Below are 19,218 nucleotides of genomic sequence, written 5' to 3'. Positions count from 1 at the left end.
TGCCGTACCTCCCTTAATGGATGTCCCACCCCCCGTTTATCCGCTAAGTTGCTAAACCGATTAAATAAAGCAGTGTCGAATGTTTTCGAAGTTGTCCCCAAATCTGTGTCAACAGATATTTCAATGCGAATTCGGATCGTAGCTATTCCAGCCGAATTAGGATTGGAACTTTTACAAGGTTATTTATCCGAGATGAGATATTTGTTTATGAGCGGGGACGGCTTCAATTAAATGTTTCGCCAAATTGGATCCGCCTCGTTAATTTGTTCATAACTCCATTTAACTCTCTGAGGGTTTTTTTGGTCTTTAAATGAGTCAACTCTTAATGACTAATGCTGACACTAGCCTTGAAACTCGCTAAACTCACGCTAATCTGATTTATCGGATGGCACCGGTGTGGCACTTCGGTCACGGCAGCGCTTTACTTTTATGCTTGAACTTCGACAAATTTCAGGAGACGGAACAGGAGAAGTTTCTGTATGCCGGAAGAAGCGGGCGCGTAACAGATCCTGAATAATGCCGAGGATGAGTCACGGTTCCGTTGTATGCGTTGTGTTCATCGCGTCAAGATGATCCTAAATGGACAAGACTTTTCATAACATATATCTAATCATCATTTCATTCAAATATTTATTAATAAGATTTTGCGGAGCGAATTTATGAAAATTGTTCTAACAAATGTCGTTTGGACGCTCGAGAAACAAAAACATCATTTCAAATTATTTCATTTATTGGATTGTCCGGAAAATAATGCAGGTTTTCATGTTTTCTTTCAATTATCCCACTATATAACAAATTATTTATGTTTGATGGATTATTCTTTCATACGAACATCAACACTTTTTAATCCAAAGGAAAATGCTTTTTAACCTCAATAGCATTTAGTTACTTGAGAATAATTCAGTCTTTACTAAGATATCAACGCCAGATTTTCACGGTCAGAAACATTAATGAAGTCTGGCGGGGTGAGTGAGACAGATTCAGACATGGTTTAAAAAATTTCGAGAGGGAGACTTCAGCCTTGAAGGCAAAGAAGGTCCTGGAAGGATTTCTTCCTTGGAAGATGAAGTTCAGCGAGCTTCGGTCGAAGAAAATCCCAGAATCTTGTCGAATTTGAAGAGAATCTTTCAGTCGGCTAATCGACCGTCGCCGACCACTTTGAAACAATTGGAAATGTGAAAAAGCTCGAAAGTTAGGTTCTTCATGCGTTGAACGACTGCCAAAAAAAATCGTTATGAAGTTTGCTCAACATTTCTTTGCCGAAACAGAAAACCTTTTCTGGATAGAATTGTTACTTGTGATGAAAAGTGGCTTCTCTAGGACAACAGCAGACTAGACAGTGGCAAAGGAAAAGCAGCCCAATTTTGTCTAAAGCCCCCTCAAATCATAAAAACAGTGACTCTTTTGGTGGGCTTCATTTGGGCTGATTTACTACAGATTCTTGAATCCTGCGAAAAACAATCACTGCCGAAATATATTCCTCTCAAGTTTAAGGGACCGCGGTAGCCGAGTGGTTAGCATGAGAGACTCACGCCGCGGTCGTGTGTTCGATTCCCACCGTCGCCTCTGGCCCTTTTTTCACAATAACCCCCCCAAATTTGAACACACATATATGAATTGTCACATGGCTAATATGCATAGTTCATAACGCCAAAAAAAAATTTAAGTATACCAAAATCCTCCAATATGCTTGTAATAAGATAAACGAATGGACAAAACAAATGGAAAATCAAGCTAATTCAGTATAAATCAGTTCATCCTCATATTTACAAACAAAAAAGTAGACCATGTTCCGTCGCTCCCAATCGATGGAACTACTATACCATACAGCGATACAGGTAAATATCTGGGAATGACCTTAGATGCCAAACTGAGATGGAAAGAACGCGTGAAGAAAAAAATGACAGAAATAGGTTTAAGGTATAGACAACTATACTGCTTGATAGACGTGGCTCCAACCTCGCTATATAAAATAAATTATTATATAAACAAGACATAAAGCCTATGTGGACATATGGTATTCAACTATGGGGTTGTACCGAACACATCACTATCAAAATCATACAAACACTCCAAAATAAAATCTTACATAACACGGTCAATGCACCTTGGTACGTAAGGAATAAGGACTTACATAGGGATCTTACGATCCCCCCATGAGGTCACGTAGGAAATACAACGATTTGCCGGCAAATACCAGGCCCGCCTCAGCCATCACGAGAATGTGGACGCGACCAAACTTACATAACCGAAACTCGGTCAGAAGATTAAAAAGAACAAAGCCATATGAACTTGTGCAGTTAAAAATGAATAGTGAAATGTAAATCTCATAGTGCCAATGGGTTTATAAGAATGTAAATATTTATTTATTCTTTAATATTATTATAAAATATATGGTTGGTCTAATAAGACCAGTTTTTATAAATAAATTTTATATGTGGTGATTAGTGACCGTTAATCGATGATTATTCAGAGATCGTGACATGCGGTTAAACAATGTTTGTAAATCCCAGGCGCTGAAGATGATCTCAATAAAGATCGAAACGTTGGCACGATAAAGAAAATGTTTTTCTGAAACCTACATCACACCAGACCGCATCTCACGATCTCTGAATAATCATCGATTAACTGTCACTAATCACCACATATTAAATTTATTTATTAAAACTGGTTTTATTAGATCAACCATAAATTTTATAATAATATTATAGAATAAATAAATATTTACATTCTTATAAACCCATTGGTACAATAAGATTTACATTTCACTATTCACTATTCTTTTTTAACTACACAAGTTCATACGGCTTAGTTCTTTTTAATCTTCTGACTGAGTTTCGGTAATAAATTTAATTTAAATAAAAATTAAGTATTACACCAGAAATTGGCATTATTGAAGCCATTTTTGTCAATCGGAAAAAAGGACAACATGAAAACTGTTAGATTTTGGTTATGAAGTTCTGCCTCATCTTTCGTATTATCCAGGACCTCTCGCCAACAGATTACCATTTTTTAAACACCTGGACAACGTTTGACATCATAAAAATCTGTTGATCGACAGTCGTTAGAAAATGTGTTTACAAAATTGGTTAATAATAAAGACTCAAAATTCTACTCAGAGAGTATAGAGAAGTTGCCATCACTTTGGCAGAAATGCATTGATAGTGATGGAGGATATTTTAATTAATAAAAAATGTTTAAAATCCAATAGATAGATTAAGGATCAATCTTATTAAAAAAAAGGAGTTTCTCTCAATCGTATTAAAAAAAAAGGAGTATCTCTCTTATACGGCCATATTGCGTAATTTAAAAAAAAATACAACGAAATATAAATACGAATGTGTGGTGGTTAGTGACCGATAATCGATAATTATTCAGAGATCGTGAGATGCGGTCTGGTGTGATGTAAGTTTCAGAATAACATTTTCTTTGTCGTGGCAACGTTTCGATCTTTATTGAGATCATCTTCAGAGCCTGGGATTTACAAACATTGTTTACATTTAACAAATACATGTAGGTTGTGGTGTAAAAAGTGAATGTATACAATACAAAATATATTTTTTATATTCAATCAAAGTATTTCTATTCACTCAAAGTGTTTGTTTTCTGTGTAATTGTGCCATTCTTGCGTCGGCTTCTTTGAGGTCTCTACACGACACGCAAGAATGGCACAATTACACAGAAAACAAACACTTTGATTGGATAGAAATACTTTGATTGAATATAAAAAATATATTTTGCATTGTATAAATTCACTTTTTACCACATCCTACATGTATTTGTTAAATGTTTGTAAATCCCTGGCCCTGAAGATGATCTCAATAAAGATCGAAACGTTGGCACGATAAAGAAAATGTTTTTCTGAAACCTACATCACACCAGACCGCATCTCACGATTTCTGAATAATTAATAAATACGAATAAGAGGAAAGATTATGCTGTTAAATCAATTTAAATTGGAGTGAATAGAATAGTTGGAAATGACTTAAATTCGTTTAATAATTCGTTTTAACCAATTAACGGTTAAACTGATTAACCTTACAAGTTAAACGCCCCGTCAGAATTCGCCACTGGATGAAAAGTGCCGGTAGGAAAGCTCGTCTTATGTTGAACTGTCACGCTGGGTAATCCAAATCTGACAAAAGCCCCAACAACGGAGTTTTGGTAATTCCAGAAATTCCCGTAGCAAACTTCAACAGCGGTCAGATGTTAACTTCTGAACTCGTGGCATTACTTTTCCTCTTTTCCATGGAAAGATAAAATTTTAGAAGATAATTAAAAACAACGTTTAAGGTATCTTAGAGTCTTTGTTGCATTTTTGTCTTACGTACATTCAATCGTTAGACAAAGAAACCTAAAGGAAATAAGACAAATATGCCTCAAGAGGAGGACCGCGGTGGCCGATTGATTTTGACCGCGCTAGTGGTTCTGAGTTCGAATCCCGGCATAGGCCTTGAAATTTTAATTCAGAACAATTTGGATAAAAATATCGCAGAGTGGTTCTAATCCCTCATCCGCGACACTCAAGTTGGACGTTCATCTTCTTGTATGACAGGAATTACTTTACTTTATTTAACTTTTATGTGGAAGAGAGTGAAAAGTTCAAATAGTAATCTATGTTGTAGGTGTGAGGGTGGGATAGCAGTCAAAAGAAAAGATAGACTGACACACCGTCAGAAATGAGATCTCGGTTAAAAAAATTAGACTGACACACCGTCAGAAATGAGATCTCGGTTAAAAACATTAAAAAAGTATCAGCGACAAAATGACAACCGAACATCAAGAACATATGTGCTCAAACAGGACAGATGTGTAAACGGACGATAGAGAACTCAGAAGAAAACAAAAAAATTTCAGACTTCTCATTGCTCATTCAGAAAAGTGTTAAGCAATAAAGAAATAAAAACAGTTTTTCTTAAAAGTAGGAGTAAGAGAAAGTTATAAAAGTAGGAGTAAAGAGGTTGGACAGAACGTTGATGAGACTACTTCGACAGGCTGACTTTTTTGCGAGGGAGTCTGGAACTTTTAGCTTTTCTTTTGAGTTCTCTTAGGTTATGGATTAAAAAAAGAACAGACTTGACCACATTGTGGATGTTATTACATTGATAGGCTCATTTTTTTAAAATTAATTAATTAATTTATTTTTTGTGTGTCGTGAACTTGGCCCTTTTTTCACGGTTAGGTTTTTATTGGGTTTGTTTTATCATTTATCATTTGAAACTAAAATTATTTACTTCTAACTTGTGTTTTTTGAGATTTTTCGTTTAGGTATAAATTACATAAATGGAACGTTGGATAATGTATTGTCGTCATAAAACTATTTGTTTAAGATTTTGTCTATCCGCCAAACTAACGAAATGAACCGTAAAATAATAAATTCCTTGTCCGATATTTTGTATAATATGTAAATTTACATATTTAGGAGCTTTGCTTAGTGAGGGTTTTACTTATCTAAGTTTGCTTTTGTATTAATATATGCAAAACCTGCAAGACCTCCTTCTCGTGTAGGTTTAGCCTGCCGGCCGTTTAGGTGGGAGGCTGTTCATATTTTACTTTATTATTTATCGTTGACGTTCGAATATTTTCAGTTCTATTTAAGGACAAACTTGTATTCGATTTTGTAAACGACCCTAAAATATATTTATCCGAGCTGTTAGAAAGCTGGGTTGAGTTAAATAGGTGTTTTTTATGTGTCATTATTTGGACGAATGGATTAAGTTTTTGCTATTATCGAACCTTGTTTTTCTTTACTTTTTTGCTAACAATAAACAAAAATCCATTAAATTTGTTTTCTTAGAGCTTTCCTTACCCTTTTTCTCATCCCTAAACTTAAGACTTTTAATTTTATCGTCCTTCCAAAACATAAGTTAAGTTATACAATGTTCTTATTTGTTTATTTATTTAGAAATCGTAAGATGCGGTCTGGTGTGATGTAGGTTTCAGAAAAACATTTTCTTTATCGTGCCAACGTTTCGATCTTTACAAATAATTAAGGATTTTGGTTGAGATAAAAAAGGCAATGGCACGAGCGGGATTCGAACCCACGATCTTCTTATATGTAATAATAATATAACGTGCAATAAAAACATTTATATTTAGCCGAGCCCAAGGAGTTAAGTCAAGGAATGGCATATTTCAATTAAGTAGGACACGTTGAGCAACTGTTATAATAATAATAATATTTATTAACGGCTTTAGCCATTTTACATCACATACAAATACATAACATGCGATACATCGTTTATGTTGGAGCAACACTCAAAGCGGATGTAATTTTATTTTTAAAATTTTGTAATCTATTGCAGAATAGATCAACTGAATAGATCATTGAGCCTACATGCTCTGCTAATAGGTGCTTAGAATAAACAGTATTACAGAAAGGGATAGAAAATAAATTTTTATGTCTAGTTAATTTCAAAAGAACATTTAAATAAACTCGTAGCAGAAGCTCAGGGCTTTCTTTAATATAATTTAACAATTTATATAAAAATATAACATCATAAATATCGCTTCTTATTTTAAGGGGAGTAATTTCCATCACAGCTCTTAGTTCATCATAATTTATATAGTCTAAGTTTAAATGAAATTTATAGGCTAAGAATATCTTAGAAAACCTATTTTGAACTTTTTCAAGTTTATTACAATTAATTAAGGTTTTTAGTTGAGATAAAAAAGTCAATGGCACGAGCGGGATTCGAACCCACGATCTTCGGCTTGATACGCCGCTGCTCTTAAGCTACCGTGACCTCGATCCACTCGGACACCAACTTCCCACCTTAACCATTTTCATCATTTTAAAGTGAAGTATACTTCACTAAAGCTCTCCGTGGCCATTTCATTTGTCGTCGAGAATCCAACCCGATTACACGACATTTGAAAAATGGCAAAAAGGAGGGAAAATTCAAAAGGTGGGGTTGAGATGGGAAGTTGGTGTCCGAGTGGATCGAGGTCACGATAGCTCAGGTGGTAGAGCAGCGGCGTATCTAGCCGAAGATCGTGGGTTCGAATCCCGCTCGTTCCTTTGACTTTTTTATCTCAACTGAAAACTTTAATTAATTGTAAGATACTAAACAGTTTATTGCTTCAGAATTCAAATGAGACTGAATAAATATTTTATATTGTGTAAAAAGTAAACATTGAAAAATCCTTTATTCCTGTTTTGGATTAAGGATCAAGTGTGTTTACATCCAATTGATATTCCCAATTTAAAACATATCATAAACAATTGTATTGGTAAAAACAATGAGACAAATTAAGGGCAGAATTTTCTCTTATCGAGAAAATAAATATCAAATCTGGATTTTTTGCCTGTTATTGTATTTACTACATCGTATTTCAATAATAATATGTACGATAATCTCTGTGTATGAGATGGTTGTTTTCAAAAAATGTTCCATTTATCATTTATCAAAATACGCTAAAAACAAACATTAAACCTGATAATTATTTAGCAGTTTCAATACAATAATATGGATAAATCACTGGTGTTACAAAACATTTTTAAAAAAATAGTTCGACAAATGTTGATGATTATCAAGATAATGATATAACTAATTAGAATATTTAAACTAATTCTTATCGTTCTTGGCTTATGTTTTACTATGCTCACAATAGGTTAAAACTGAATTGTACTTTGGCAATTTTATTCTAATAAATGCTTGTTAAATCCATTTTTATTTGTCCTATATTTTGTCGATGTCATTAGAGATTTTCATGTTTATAATGTTCAGGCTCAGCGTTCATTTCGTCCGTGTCAGTAGATGTGTCTTGTTTAGGATGTGTTATACTTATTTTATTGCGACTCGCCCGGCTATATTTTTCTCTCGGTAGGAAGGGAATTTCCTACCCGAGATGGGACACAAGTCAAAGTAAATCCCCTTCGACTTCCGTTCGGACCGAACATTTGTTCCTGGCGGTAAATCGATAGGGTTCAACGTCGTAGGGGATCAAAGGGAAATCCGAGCCTAGTTAAACCCCCGGGGCAGAAAGCAGATAAATAATATCCGGGCCTGAAAGATACATCTCGAGTATCAGCGATGACGGACGATTCTGTGCGATAATGCCAGATGTTCAGGCTCCAAGCCCACTGAAGATGACACGGTGTCAGCCTGTACCGGACGTGGCTCTTTCTGATAAAAACCCTTTTTGATATAAGAGAAAATTCAAAATATCTTATTTCTCATTATGAGCACACATCTTTTTAGTCTACAAATAAAATCTCATAGATCAAAGTGTCTGTTATTATTTTTTCTATTTTTTTATAATTGGGTCTTAATCAAACGTACCAAAATATTAGTAGCTACGAATTGTAGTTATATAATTGTATTTAGTATGTCATTTACGTTATAACAGGCAATATTTTTATTTTTCTTATCCTGTATAAATCAGTAGGAAATCAAACTCATTAATTTTTCCAATGTTGGCTGTACTATTTCAGTAAGGATTTGTATTTCCAATTATTTTTATGTGTATTTTATGTTACGACTTTCACTATTAAAAGTTGATCTATATTAAAATAGGAGTGTTACGTTTTTGTTAATTTACTTGAAAGAATGTAATTTATCAGCGTGAAAGTAAAAGGTGTCTAACCTAGCCCTGAGGAACATCGAATACTCTGGGATGAGTGTGTGACATCTGGAGAGTAAAAGTAATTTATTAACGACAATGTAGTAATTTTCACCCCGTCCCGAGGAATATCGAGTACTCTAGAGGAATGAATGTGACCAAACATCAATGTTTGTATTAGGTGATGTGTTTATGGTAATTATTAGAAGGAATGTAATTGCGTGAAATGAAGGGGTTCTTTAAAGTTCTTTAGAGTAAAAGTAATTTATTAGCGAGAATGGAGTAAGTTCAAATCCCGCCCCGAGAAATATCGAATACTCTTGGGTGACGTCTGAACTGTAAAAGGAAGTTATTAGCGAGAATGGAGGGTTTCAACCCCGCCCTGAGGAATATCGAGTACTCTGGGGTGATTGTGTGACGCCTGAGAGTAAAAGTAATTTATTAGCGAGAGTGGAGTAATTTCGAACCGCCCCGAGAAAGGTAGAGTACTTTAGGCTTACTGTGACCAGACTTCTATGTTTGTATAGTATGGTTATGTATAATATGAATTGTATATTTTATGTCTATTCTGTAGTTGACAACCTAACATACAAATGATAGGCTTTTAATATATCGACAGAGTTTACATATAAAAGCAGAGAGTCAGTATCAGACGCTCAAATGGCTGTTCGTTGTAAAACACACGCGAAAGGCCAGAAAAAGAAGTAAAAACATTGAGGTCGGCGATGACCTCAGCTGTTGCGTGAAAGGAAGTGTTCTTTAACCCCTTCCCGAGAAATAGCGTATACTCTAGGGTGATGTTTGAAATGTAAAGTAAGTTATTAGCGAGAATGGAGGGTACAACCCGCCCTGAGGGATATCGCGTACTCTCGGGTGAGTGTGTGACTTCTGGAGAGTAAAAGTAATTTATTAGCGAGAATGGAGTAAGTTCAAATCCCGCCCCGTAAAATATCGAGTACTCTAGAGGAATGAATGTGACCAGACATGAATGTTTGTATTAGGTGTTGTGTTCATGGTAAATATTGAAAAGAATGTATTAATTTGCGTGAAAGTAAGTGTTATTTAGCCTCTCCCCGAGAAATAGCGTTTACTCTAGGGTGATGTTTGAAATGTAAAAGAAAGTTATTAGCGAGAATGGAGGGTTTCAACAACGCCCTGATGAATATCATGTACTCTAGGGTGAGTGTGTGACGTTTGTAGAATAAAAGTAATTTATTAGCGAGAATGAAGTAAGTTCGATCCCGCCCCGAGAAATAGCGTATACTCTAGGGTGATGTTTGAAATGTAAAGTAAGTTATTAGCGAGAATGGAGGGTACAACCCGCCCTGAGGGATATCGCGTACTCTCGGGTGAGTGTGTGACACCTGAGAGTAAAAGTAATTTATTAGCGAGAATGGAGTAATTTCAAACCGCCTCGAGGAAGGTCAAGTACTTTAGGGGGTGAATGTGACGAGACATGAATGTTTGTATTAGGTGTTGTGTTCATGGTAATTATTGAAAAGAATGTATTTATTTGCGTGAAATGAAGTGTTCTTTAACCCCTCCACGAGAACTAGCGTATACTCTAGGGTGATGTTTGAAATGTAAAAGTAAGTTATTAGCGAGAATAGAGGGTTTCAACCCCGCCCTGAGGAATATCAAGTACGCTTGGGTGAGTATATGACGTCAGGAGAGTAAAAGTAATTTATTAGCGAGAAAGTTCAATCCCGCCCCGAGGAATATCGATTTCTCTGCTCCGGGGGAATATGTGAATGTGACCAGACTTGTGTGTGTGTGTGTGTGTGTGTGTGTGTGTGCGTGCGTGCGTGCGTGCGTGTGTGTGTGTGTGTGTGTGTGTGTGTGTGTGTGTGTGTGTGTGTACGGTAGCATTTTATTAGGATACCGACTTAGTTTTCATATAAAAGCAGAGTCAGAAACAGAAGTACAGACATGCAGAGGGCATCATTTACATCCTATTAATTTAATAAGGAAACCGCAGTGTCTAAAAGGAGAAATAGATAAAATATCTCTATTTGAAATTTCCGAGACACTCCTAACACCTCAGGTCATTCCATTTATAGACCGTTTTTTGACAATTTTGAATTTATCTAGTGCTTAAAAACCCTGACCTTTCTAAAGGCAAATATATTTCATTCTGACAAAAAAAAAAGTCATAAAACCCACTTAAGCCTTAGGCGATGGACCCTTTAACAACAATTTTGCCTTTGCAATACTCTTTTAATCATGATTTACGAATGCTGGGCCATCGGGTTTACATTGGACTCAAAAAAGAGGACAACTATCGCTCGAAAAAGCGATAATGCCGTTTATCCTCCGGCAATCTATTTATGATTCGGCTTATCGCTTCGTTTGCGTGTCCCGGGTTCCTGAAAAGCCCAGGTGGGTCTCACCAATTCAATTACGGAGTCCAATCATTCAATTTCTGCCCGTTCGTAGACACGTATTTTCGACGGATACAAAATCCATTATCGATACAACGCTACAACTTATATAAATAAATTCCCCCAATGGAAATTCGAATAAAGGTTAAACAAAAAGGTGGAAAAATTTGGTCGGGAAAGTGTTATAACAATTTATAGATCCGGCCTTTTTTTCGCGCATATAATCCTTCCAATCAAAAGTCCACAGATAAATCGACATACCGTAGTAATGACTTATCACTAACCTCATTATCCTCAACGACCTCAACATTCCTTGTGTGAACGGATTGTTCCGTTCCTAAAAGTTTCCCATCAACCTTTCGATCCATCCTAATCCTTCAACTCGAGCCCTCCTTGCACATTCCCATCCCCAGAACCCGCCACTTCGCCTTAGTCGACAGTGTCTTCGAGACCTCCTTCTTTCTTCCCCCTTAATCACTCATTCTGCCAGCAGTTGCTGGTTTCTGACGGAATGTGAAACTTTTTCACGATGTCTCAAATATTATATAATATGAAGAAATTTGATTGCATGTCTAGTTGGAATTTGTAAGTTGTTCATAACAGAAATAGAGGTCAAGAAAGAACTTTTGAACCTAGGATCCTATGCGAATTTGCATCAAGATCATATACCTTACGTACTCGGTTTGGCTTTTCCTAGAGATTTCAAGTCTTTTTTAAGGTTTATACTAAATACTTTAGAGATACTGCTCGCCTCATTTTTTTTTTAAAGCGCGTGGCGCCCTAGCCCGAGTGTCGGACGGGAAAGTGGCGAAGTACAGGGTACTACCAGAAACCTCATGGTGGCATACCAGAAGACCCATTTCAGGATGGAATCTGTCACCGTGGAGCTAGGGGATGTATGCCTGGGTCGGGCGGCAGCGTATATGGGTTGAGGACGTTATGATTATGCTGGAAAGTCCCTCGAATGCGTGAGTAGTGGCGGATGGGAACGGGTGAATCGGTTGCTCCTACTCGAGTATGCTTTGCACTTAGGTGTAGGCTGAGCTCGATTGGAGGCTTTTAGCGAAGGCGTTCTCCTCTAGGGGGTGGTTAGCAATTCCATTTTAAACCAAACCGCGGCCGGAGCGGATCCGGTAGTTTCTACGCTAGGGAAGTCCCACTACTCTGGGAGGTAGAGTGGCCTTCCCTACCTCGGGAGTGCGCGTGAGACCAGGCTGATGTATTTCGGCTTAGGTAGCCCTTTGCGCGCGGCATACGGTTCGATGCTTAATGCGGACCCGACTACTCGAAATGGGCAAGCGGGGACCGAGGTTGTCTTGGGCCTTCGGAACTGAGCTGCCTCTACACCAATGCTGCGGCAGTAACACTCTTATGCGGAGGTGCGTCAGCTCTCATCTTGAGAATCAAAACGTCCGATAAGGCCGAATAGGCTAGGTGTGGACGTGAGGATCGTCATTGTCCTTTTTAGGACGACCGAGTATACGAGAAGCAAAGTATGCCTGGGCGTACAATCAAGACTATATACAACAATATATACAACAGCGCTCCAGGGCTCCTTAAGATGTCCTTAATAGCCTCCGTTCCTTCGTCACTGGGGATAGCGTGCGGCCATATAAATAGGAGAGAGGCCATAGGACAATCTGTCCCAGGAAAGGTCTAGAATTGGACGATAAGACCGGCGGCGAGGATACGGACACAAGATTGATCTGATGGACTGGTGAAAGTTAGGGCCATTTTGGTTTTTAAGGGCAGCCGGGTATTTCCGGAAAGAGATTATTTAGTTAATTGAAAAAATAAAGAAACTACGAGAATACTATAAAAATAAAGCGAATTGACTTTCAAGCTCGTTAAAGGGATGGACATTTAAAAGACCGCAGTCGTTTTAATGGGTCTGCTCACATAAACGCTACGATGACCTATTTCTCAGCAAAATTAACGAAGGGTAGGACGAAAAGTGCATTATGTTCGACGATAAATCGCGGAGAAAGCCAAATGGGCGTCTATTAACCGCTAAGTACCGACTTAACCCAATGAAAATCATACTTTTCGGTAAGTGGAAGCGAAAGGCTTGCGGAAAGCTGGAGGTCGAATTTCCGGACTGGCATAGAAAACAGGCCGGTAGTAATGCATAAATATGCAGCAGTTCCGTGACAAGGCAGGGGCTTTTATTTCTTTAGCGATGTGGGCAAAAATTGTTACAATCAGCTTGGACTTTAGTCATATCGCCATAACTCAGCCCGAAGGATCACGAGAAGTAAAAAAATAATAATATAAGTGTTTTTATTTTTAAAGGTCATAGTGGCTGTTATTTTTACTTTGTATTACTATTGATTTTCCCTCTGGCATTTTCTGTATTGCTGGCACGTTCATAATCTGAACCTGTTGCTAGCCAATCAGCCCTCCTCCCTAAAAAATAAAATTACTTTGCATTAATCCGCTTTATGAATCTCCGTCCAACTAACTTCAGATGTTTGCTTTGAACCTGCGCCTTTACATCTCAACTTAATTCATATTTCATAACCTAGGACGATGGGAGAACGACCTAGCAGCGCCAATCAAACCGCGTGCTGAATTTCTAATGCTCATCTGCATATTGGGCCGTCGGGGGGGGGGGGAGTATTTACGTTGCAAACACACCGCGTCCTCCCCTCCGAGCATGTCCGCTCATACATTTTTAAAAATTAAACTTCGTACGTTTTAGATTAATTTCCATAAACAAAACTCCCGGCGTTAATATCCAAGTCAATTTTACACGGTTTTTCAATTTTGTATTTGTATCGCAGGCTGGATTCAAACCCGGATCTTCGTTCAATACTATTATGAAGTTTTGAAATCGTGAGATGCGGTCTGGTGTGATGTAGGTTTCAGAAAAACATTTTCTTTATCGTGCCAACGTTTCGATCTTTATTGAGATCATCTACAGGGCTCAAAGTGTTTGTCTTCTGTGTAATTGTGCCATTCTTGCGTGTCGTGTAGAGAGTGCCAGTGAGATTTTGCTATTTTGTGTTTATATACGTTGGGTTTTGAAGGGGTGGGGAAGGAAACAGAAAACTACAGAGAGAAAGAGTTAGAGTTAGAAAGATAGGGAAAGAGACCACGAAAGATAACAAAATAGATAGATGTATAGATAGACAACGTCTGATAGAAAAATTGTTTACAATTTACATACATTTTACAATTTAAGTTTTCGAAACTTCTTTTTTTGTTTATTTCGACCACCTATTGGACTTATCGGTAGTAAAATATTTTTAATTAAAAATTCAATAATTATACCTACTAACTTAACGTAAATTTTATGTTGTGGACTGTACGCATTTTTTGTAGGTAGGATTGTGAAATGTGAGCTAGCACCACATCCTAGAAATTTTTTTTACCCTAATATACCTCGCCCCGAGGAATATCGAGAACTTTGGGATGAGTGTATGACGTCTGGAGAGGAGAAGTAATTTATTAGCGTGAAAGGAAGGTGTTGCTTATAACCCCGCTCTGAGGAATATCAAGTACTCTGGGGTGAGTGTATGACGACGTCTGGAGAGGAAGAGTAATTTATTAGCGAGAATGGAGTGGGTACAACTCCGCCCAGAGGAATATCGAGTACTCTGGGGTGAGTATGTGATGTACGAAGAGGAAAAGTAATTTATTGGCGAGAATGGAGGGTTTCAACCCCTGAGGAATATCGAGTTCGCTCGGGCGAGTATATAACGTCTGAGTCGTATACCGGGGAGAGTAAAAGTAATTTATTAGCGAGAATGAACTGGGTTCAACCTAGCCTCGAGGGAGATGTTTGTATCAGGTGTTATGTTTATGGTAATTATTTGAAGGAATGCAATTTATTAGCGTGAAAGGAAGGGCTTCTTAAACCCCTCGCCGAGAAATATCGAATACTCTAGGGTGACGTCTGACTTGTAAATGTAATTTATTAGCGAGAATGAACTGGGTTCAACCTAGCCTCGAGGGAGATCGAATGTGACCAGACTTCACTGTTTGTAACAGGATTATGTTTATGGTAATTATAGGAAGGTGGTGTAAAAATAAGTTATTAGCGAGAATGGACGATTTTAACCACGCCCTGAGGAATATCGAGTACTCTCGCGTGAGTATATGACGTCTGGAAAGGAAAATTAATTTATTAGCGAGAATGGAGTAATTTTCACCCCGTCCCGAGGAATATCGAATACTCTGTGGAAATGAATGTAACTAGACTTCTATGTTTGTATAGGATAATGATGTATAATATGTTTTATGTCTATTCTATAGTTGAAAACCTAACTTACAAATGATAGGCTTTTAAGATATCGACAGAGTTTTCATATAAGAGCAGAGAGTCAGTATCAGACGCTCAAATGAATTGTAAAACACGCGAAAGGCCAACAAAAGAAGTAAAAACACAGACCGGCGATGACCTCAGCTGTTGTCACTCCCTAAACCTCCCACATTATTATTACATTATGAATAAATAAACGTTATAAAGGGCTGACTTCAATATAACAAACGATATACTGATTTTGCCGAGATAAATATGAGAAGATTCTCAGACGTCGGTGCCGAGAGGTCTTCCCTTAAAGTACTTTTGGACGGAAATTAAAACGTCTAAATCAGGAATTCCATTAGCTCGGGGAAATGCGATCCTTTCACGAGTTGACGCGTTTCTTAACCTTTTGAAGTTCTACATGTTTTATACGCCAGGGAGAAAACCATCTACTTGGGTGTTGGTGCGCGTCCCCGAGGGGGTGGGAATTGATGTCCTGAGTAATACGGACGGGGAGGATTCCATTGTTTACCGAGGCCCAAAGAACGAGACTCATTCGGAGAAAATCCCCAAATTACTTAGGGGACTCTTCTGCTTTAATTAGGGCTTGAGTTATATACCCGGGAGAGACGACAGTATTAAAATGAGAAAAAGAAAGACGAGAATATCTGGCGGCTGTGTAGGACGGTAATTTTTTTTAATGAGATTGGACTTTATTGATTTAGCATGTCTGAAACAAAATTTCCTTTTTATATTACGTCAGACGTTTTCGATCATCCTGGTCTATCCTTATGGCTTTCGGCTGCCAATAATGTCCCTTTTATATGTTCCTGAAGAAGATACATATATCGGTGATATCTTTGTCTTTTTAAACCTGGGTTTCTCATTGTTTGCTCATGATGTTTATTGTGATCCCACGTTTTATTGCATATTGTTTCCAATATACTAAAATAAGTCGAAATAAGTTTCTTCCGTCTTGTGTGTCTTATATGTATATTTATATTTTAGGTTTTGAATTATGTATGTATCGTTGTGCTACGTCATTAAGCTTTAATTTTAGATTTGTTTATTTTTTGTTAATTGTATAGTCTAATTTTCCTCATTGTTCTGAAATGACGTTTCATGTCCTCTGAGGTTGTCTTTTATTTTTCTATCCTTATGGCGGATGTATTGTTCTCAGTATTCGCAAGTTATTTGTTTGTTTACATGCAACGTCGTGTCGGGTTAAATGCAGTTAAGATGATACGAATAACTTTTGTTGATTTTGATTTGCTGTGCTAACCTGTTCACGGGGTAAGGCAAGGTTAGGTTAAGTACGGTTAGGCCAGTTTAGAAACGGTTTAGGTTCCATATCCAAGATACTTTTTCTTTGTTATTAGTAACGTTTAATCTTTTTTTTAATGCCAAAGCTAATTATCTCTTTTAATATGCCAAGTTTTGATGGAATTTAATTTTAGCATCCTTTGATCACCTTTTCAATGCTTCCTTTCTCTATCTAACTTCCTCCTTTCTTTTGCGTACGCTTCCATTATAAGCAAGCAACAAATAATAATAATAAATCAAAGTTTTTAACTTACTTAAGTCAGATTTTAACATGATCCGAACGGTTCGTGAATACCGCAATTTTAGATAGGTGATTTAGTACTGTTAGTGTTATAGAGTTTTTCTATTTTGCTGTCATTAGAGCATTTGTAAGATTAATTTATCAAATAGGTTTGTTAGATAGTCTTCCCTTTCTTTCTTTTCCTCTCACTCTCGCCTCTCTGTCGATCTATATATCTAATCTATTTAGTCATCCTCTATCACTTTATTTATCTATCCATCCATCTTCCTCTCTCTTTTTCGTCTCTCACCTCCCCATCTTTTTATCTATCTTTCTATATATCTAATGTATCTAGACATCTATCCATGTCCATCTATTTATCTATATATCTATTGTATCTAGTCATCTATCCATCTCCATCTATTTATCTATCTATCTATATATCTAAATTATCTAGTCATCCATCCATCTCCATCTATTTTCCTATCCATCTCCATCTATTTTTCTATTTATCCATCCATCTCCATCTATTTATCTATCTATCAATATATCTAAATTATCTAGTCATCCATCCATCTCCATCTATTTATCTGTCTNTCTCTCTCTCTCTCTCTCTCTCTGTCGCCTCTCTCCTAACTCTGTTCTCTCTGTCGATCTATCTATATATCTAATCTATCTAGTCATCCATCCATCTTCATATGTTTATTTGTATATCTTTTTATCCATCCATCCATCTTCCTCTCTCTCTCTCTCTCTCTCTCCCTCTCTCTCTCCCTCTCTCTCTCTCTCTCTCTCTCTCTCTCTCTCTATCTATCTATCTATCTATCTATCTATTTATCTATCTACCTACCTATCTATCTCTTCCTATCTCTATCCAACTCTCGCTCACTTACCCTCTTCACCCTCTCATTCACGCTCCTTCTCACACAATAAATTAAATTAAATCTGTTGTTATTATTTCAGTTTTTCGTAATAATGTTTCACTGGGTTTAAGAAAATTTATGGATCTCGCATCTTATACGGATTAGATAGAAACAAATATCATTTTAGAAGATTTTATGTACATTAAAGCGACTTGGCAACTACTATTGTATACCTTATTTCAATTTGAACAACATGAACGCACAAAACTAAAAATAAAGTTCAACATCAACATCACAACCATTATTTTTCTTTTTTTTTTCTATTATCGAAGAGCTTTTTTAACGTAAACGCCCTTAGTTGAAAAGTTTCTCAAAAGTTAGATCTATAAAGGTAAAATTTATACATTTTTTACCTTGTTCGGCAATGAATCTATCCGATGAAAGATGAAATTCATGTACCCATAAACCTTGGATCGTTGACAAAACAATTGTGACATTGACGAAGGTAAAATCTATAGATTTGCATTTCCATCGTCATGTTTTCTTTTTAATTTAACCATTTTTCATACGAGCATGTATTTAAAGGATCAATGTTTTCCATGTTACATTACTTTTCAGCACTTTTAGAATCCATTTTGTTTCTAATCAGCATGTCTACCGGCATTATTAATGAGAGAAGGTGAAATTTAGCTATTTGTCTGCATGTTATTATTAATTGTTAATACATAAATGGTTTTGTTGGCTACTGGATTTTGTAAAATAAAGTAACAGAGTAATTTATCAGTAAAATGTGCGAATGGAGGCTTAGAAGGATGTAGTCAATTAGTATTATGGCCTACAGTTTAGTTGTTTAGTCTTGACTGCCTCGCTTAATACGCAGATGTAGATGTGTAGTTTAAACCCGGTTAAAAAACTTTTTTAAATTTAAAAACAAAATTATAAACGCGCGTACTTTCTCTTTAGAGTTGACGTTTAGTAAATTAACGATCCCTGTAAATCAGGAGGTAGATAACTTCAAAAAACCTAGAGTTGCAAATCTCTCAGGTTTATCTTCTTTTATCTGGATTTGTCGGTGTGTGTTACTTTCTCATTTGTCGAACTTATGCTTTCAGTACGATGCCTTCGGACAGTATGGACGACATCGAACTCAAGAACATCCAGATGCATATGCCGACGACGAGGAGCCTCAGCAGAGACGATCCGAGCATCGAGGAGGTCCGGGTCCAGACTGACCGGGGGCAGCTTCTCGTCGCCATCCAGGGCAACCGAAACAAACCCGCCATCCTCACTTACCACGATCTAGGCCTTAACTGTGAGTAATTAAAATATACATAGTTGTAATCAAATCTATACCTGGGTGGTCCAGCATAAACCCTAGACAAATTGGGTTATAGTACATCCTAAATAGAATAAAATGGAACCAACCAAACTGTTCTATCTCAATCGGGTTGTTCGTTATGAATTTTTATTTTTATTTTTTTTCAAAAAATCCCGTAAGCCATAAATTGGCTTTTTTTCAACATCTAGAGCAACTTTTCCAATTTTTAACCACACTTTTGAATACTGCATTAAATTTCCTATAAGGGTTGAATTTAGTTTGATAAGATTAAAAATAGC

The 19,218-nt window shown here is 36.9% G+C and overlaps 1 protein-coding gene across 2 annotated transcripts in view; it reads left to right on the top strand.

Moving 5' to 3' along the window:
- LOC112126321 overlaps positions 1-18,943 on the top strand; it is a 98,200-nt gene extending 79,257 nt beyond the window's left edge. The window contains exon 3 of one of the 2 annotated variants that reach the window (XM_024225182.1): positions 18,714-18,943. In XM_024225182.1, the coding sequence (XP_024080950.1) occupies positions 18,714-18,921 (208 nt within the window). In that variant the 3' untranslated portion in view covers positions 18,922-18,943. The remainder of the gene's footprint in view (positions 1-18,713) is intronic. The other variant, XM_024225181.1, reaches the window with a different exon arrangement.
- Positions 18,944-19,218: the final 275 nt, after the last annotated feature.

Source organism: Cimex lectularius, unplaced genomic scaffold (assembly GCF_000648675.2).
Source record: "Cimex lectularius strain Harlan isolate CLEC.00 unplaced genomic scaffold, Clec_2.1 scaffold15, whole genome shotgun sequence".
In the NCBI taxonomy this organism is placed as follows: Eukaryota; Metazoa; Arthropoda; class Insecta; order Hemiptera; family Cimicidae; genus Cimex; species Cimex lectularius.
Note: the sequence above shows the minus strand (reverse complement) of the source record. Positions and strands in the feature narration are given on the sequence as shown.